This window comes from Mesocricetus auratus, unplaced genomic scaffold (assembly GCF_017639785.1).
Source record: "Mesocricetus auratus isolate SY011 unplaced genomic scaffold, BCM_Maur_2.0 Super-Scaffold_100008, whole genome shotgun sequence".
In the NCBI taxonomy this organism is placed as follows: Eukaryota; Metazoa; Chordata; class Mammalia; order Rodentia; family Cricetidae; genus Mesocricetus; species Mesocricetus auratus.
This window is the reverse complement of record NW_024429192.1, coordinates 6,564,994-6,568,710: the sequence shown is the minus strand read 5'-3', so window position 1 is coordinate 6,568,710 and position 3,717 is coordinate 6,564,994. Positions and strand designations below refer to the sequence as shown.

At 48.0% G+C, this 3,717-nt stretch overlaps 1 protein-coding gene across 1 annotated transcript; it reads right to left on the bottom strand.

Annotated features, from left to right (window-relative positions):
- On the bottom strand, positions 1-2,661 carry CUNH21orf62 (chromosome unknown C21orf62 homolog). The gene has a single exon (XM_005073815.4). It carries the CDS (start codon positions 2,337-2,339, stop codon positions 1,704-1,706), a length of 636 nt encoding a protein of 211 aa, XP_005073872.1. The 5' UTR covers positions 2,340-2,661; the 3' UTR covers positions 1-1,703.
- Between the last annotated feature and the right edge of the window lie 1,056 nt (positions 2,662-3,717).

The following is a 3,717-nucleotide window of genomic DNA, read 5'->3' as shown; positions in this document are numbered from 1 at the left end:
CATTATGGACCCATGTTAATTAGTCCGAATGGCCAAATCCCCTGCCAACTATGCAAATGTAGAAGTTTCGGGTCGAGTTACCTTATTATTAAGGTTAAGACTGGAAAAAAAATGATGAATGTGACTAACCTATGATCTTACAATAAAATTGTTTCGTATCATTGTATTATCATGAATTCAGTAATGTTTCAACTTTGTTTTATTCTAAGTTTAGACAAATGGCATGTTTTTGTTTTTTGTTTGTTTTTTCCGAGACAGGGTTTGTGTCAACCGTCTTGTATGGAATGTCTTAACTTTCTCTTCTTAAACTTCCAGATGGACTCAGGACCCAAACTGCATTTTAAAATTAAGTCTTTATCATTTGAGTCCCGAGCTAGAAGCGATTGTTAGATTCCCAAGCTATCCCTAACGTGGCTTAACAATCCTAGTGACAGTTCTGGTTTCTGGAGCGAGAGGGAAAAGGACGAGAGGTCAGTGTAGAGAGGGAACAAAGATGCTCGGACAAAAGCCGGGGACTGAGAAGGAAGGACCGGAAGAGCCTTGCCCAGGCCGTGCTCTGTGAGCGAGGGGGACCAGAAAGAAACTTCCCCTGGAACCGTGCTTTGTGCAGGAGTGTGGGGCTCGGTGTGTGGTGGTCTGTGCATTCTCACTAGGTGTCCTCTCTTAGGACCCCAGGCCTTCGTTAGTGTTAAGGTTCCACCCCATCCTTCACATACCTTCCCAATCTCCATAAGTCCACCCTTAAAATCCCAATTTCTCAATGCACTTGTTCTTAACAAGTATTGGGGAAATATCAGCCTGAAGGAAACTGAATTCCAGGCCTCGTCACAAAATGAAAAAGAAAACCAGCAAAGGGGGAACAGTGGTCCCTGGTCTGTAGTTTTACTTATAAGCCAGAATGTAGTCCTGCCCCATTCCACTGGGGACACAGCCATCCCCTTGCCTGTCATAGAAACAGGATATACACTGCCAACCATCAGGCACCTAGTGGCTTGTCTCTGTTATCAGACTGACAGTTGTGACTGTCAAGTTAGTATCCAAGAAACCCATGTTTTACTCGGTAATCGCCATCACATGCAAAACAACAATGCTGGAAATTTGGCTATGCCAAAGAGAAGCCGTCGTCACGGAAAGAATGGGTACTGTGCAATAGAATGTGAGAACATGTCTGCATAACTTTCTTACAGTATGTCGCAATCTTTGTTAATCCCACAGTGATCTCAATTTATAAATTAGATTTTTGTCATAAGTCTCTATGTTTAGGAAAAATACAGTATGCATAGGGTTTAGTACTGTTTGCTCGATCAGGCATCGTCAGGGTCTTGGAATGTACCCACACAGCTAAGGAAGGATTACTGTGCTCTGAAAGAAAATCCCTTCCTTCCTTAGGGCCGTGCCTATACTGGGCTCCAATAAATAGTTCCTGGTGTGCACCCCTCTCTCCCCTTCTAACCTGGCATTGCGCCATGGGCTGCCTGTTGCAAACACCTAGCTAGCTGGTTCTTAGGACAGGTCTCAGGAGTCAAACAGCCCCTAGCGTTGGAAGTGAAGCAGAGGGAACCGGCTGCTCTCGGGTGTGCTCTGTTGTAAATGGAGGTCGAGAGAAGGAATAGGAACACCTGTCTCGTGGCCTTATTCCCAAATTCCTTGTTCAAATGGTCCATCCCTTTTTTCCAGAGTTCCTGGTGGATGGACACAGGATGCTAATAAATGATGGTGACAACATAGCTTTTGTTGTTTGGCACTGGGGAAGTCCTAAAGTAGGGAAAATCGGGAAGGTCTCTGGTGAGGCTGGGAACATTATCAACACTGTATGACTTTAAAGACGAGTCCCTGTTAAAAAGAGCCATATCTAAGAGTAAGATGAACATACATGTTTGCCAGCCTTTGTACTGGCTGTCCCTTCTGCTGTGGATGAGCACGCTCTGCTCCCGAGAGGGATGCTTGGCTTCAGCACTGATGTGACGCCTCTTCAGCCCACAGATAGCCAGGTACTTGGTGGGGAGAGTGTTGGAACCACACAAGGAAAGCTTCAGGTCTTGGACCAGAGTGAATTTCAGCAGCTGGCCCAGCGTGGATGGGTCTGTGAACCAGATGGTCAGGTGGTCATGATATCTGGTTTGCTCCATGGCAAAAGGCAGGACAGACTTACAGTTGCACATCAAGCTGGCCAGACTGTAGTCACAGTCCCTGATGTCCTCAGGGCAGCTGCAGTTCCGAATGGTATCTCCCCTTGTGAAAATCAGTGTGCGGCTGTTCTGACCTTCTGTGAAGTGGCCCAGTGTAATGATACCTAGCACTCCGAGCAGGAGCGGGCAGAGACTGGAGGGTGGTGCCATTCTCGCCCAACATGAACTGGTGCGTTCCTCTTCCTCCTCCCTGAGGCAGGTCGTTGGAAGTCACCTGAAAGGAAACCTGACACTTTACTATCTCAGTCTTCTTAGAAGTACACACCCGGCTGGAAAAGCACCCCAGACCTCCAGTTGCAAACCTTCCTGCCGTGCAGTTCTGGTGGAGACAGGCAGTGCTTTTGTCTTGGCACTTGGTGAGAAGCGGCAGCCAGACTTCTGAACTCTGCTTGGTTGAAGCATAAAACTCCCAGTGACAGGTGCTGACAGGAAGACTAACACGCCAAGGGAGCTGGCGGGATGCCAGCAAAGGGGCTACCACGTCCTACCGACTCAGGGACTTGGAGTTACTTCAGTGAGCACACACACCCTGCCAACATCCAGTCACTGCCTCCTATCTGTACTTGCATAGCCCAGAGCAAGCGCATGCCCCTCTCCCACACGGGATCTGACTTCCTGGAATTCAAAGACAAGCCCTTCTTTGTAGGAGTCAACCGCCTACCTATGCACACTGGCTGCCCCTACATGCATGCTGCACACACACACACACACACACACACACACACACACACACACACACACACGCTGGCTACCCACACATGCTGGGTAACCAGCACTATGTGAACAGCCGTTAAACATTTAACCCCTTCTCTGGTCCTACAAAGCCCTTGTGTACCAGAGTCAGTTCTAACTGTTAACATCATAGGGCTAGTCAACTGCCGAGTTGTCAAATAATTTACTGTGGGTCCCCAAACTGAACTATGTAAGCACCGAAAACAGACGGTGGGAGGAAAATGGGAAACATTTGTATTTTAAAGAGTAACTGGGGACAATGACGGACTGGCCAGGCATATAACTGATGAGCATCCCCTCTTGTGATGTCTCTGTAGGAAAGCGAGCGTTGTGGCAGAAGGCGTCGGATTTCAGTTTTGCAAAAACATCTGTGTTTATTGGATATCATAGGGATTGAGAAACACTTGGCGTATGTGACTGGGAAGATCAGAGTTGTGGGCAGGGCTGGCCACTGTAAGAAGAGTCAGGGAGGCAAGAGAAGGTTATTCTGAGGTGTTAAATGTATGCCCAAAGCCAGGCGTTGGTGGCGCATGCCTTTAATCCTAGCATGCTGGAGGCAGAGGCAGGCGGATCTCTGTGAGTTCGAGACCAGCCTGGTCTACAGAGCGAGTTCCAGGACAGGCTCCAAAACAATACAGTGAAACCCTGTCTCCAAAAAAAAAAAAAAAGAAAGAAAGAAAGAAAGTCTGTCCAAAGACTATGATGGCAGCAGGAAGGGACACACCGAGGGTGCGAGGCTGCAGGCACAAAGGAATTGAAAGGAGGCAAAGCTGAAGCTGCCAGGCTCTGCCAGACA

What these genes read in the sequence shown, in the direction of transcription:
- CUNH21orf62 (XM_005073815.4), bottom strand. Translation starts at nt 2,339, where the DNA reads ATGGCACCACCCTCCAGTCTCTGCCCGCTCCTGCTCGGAGTGCTAGGT.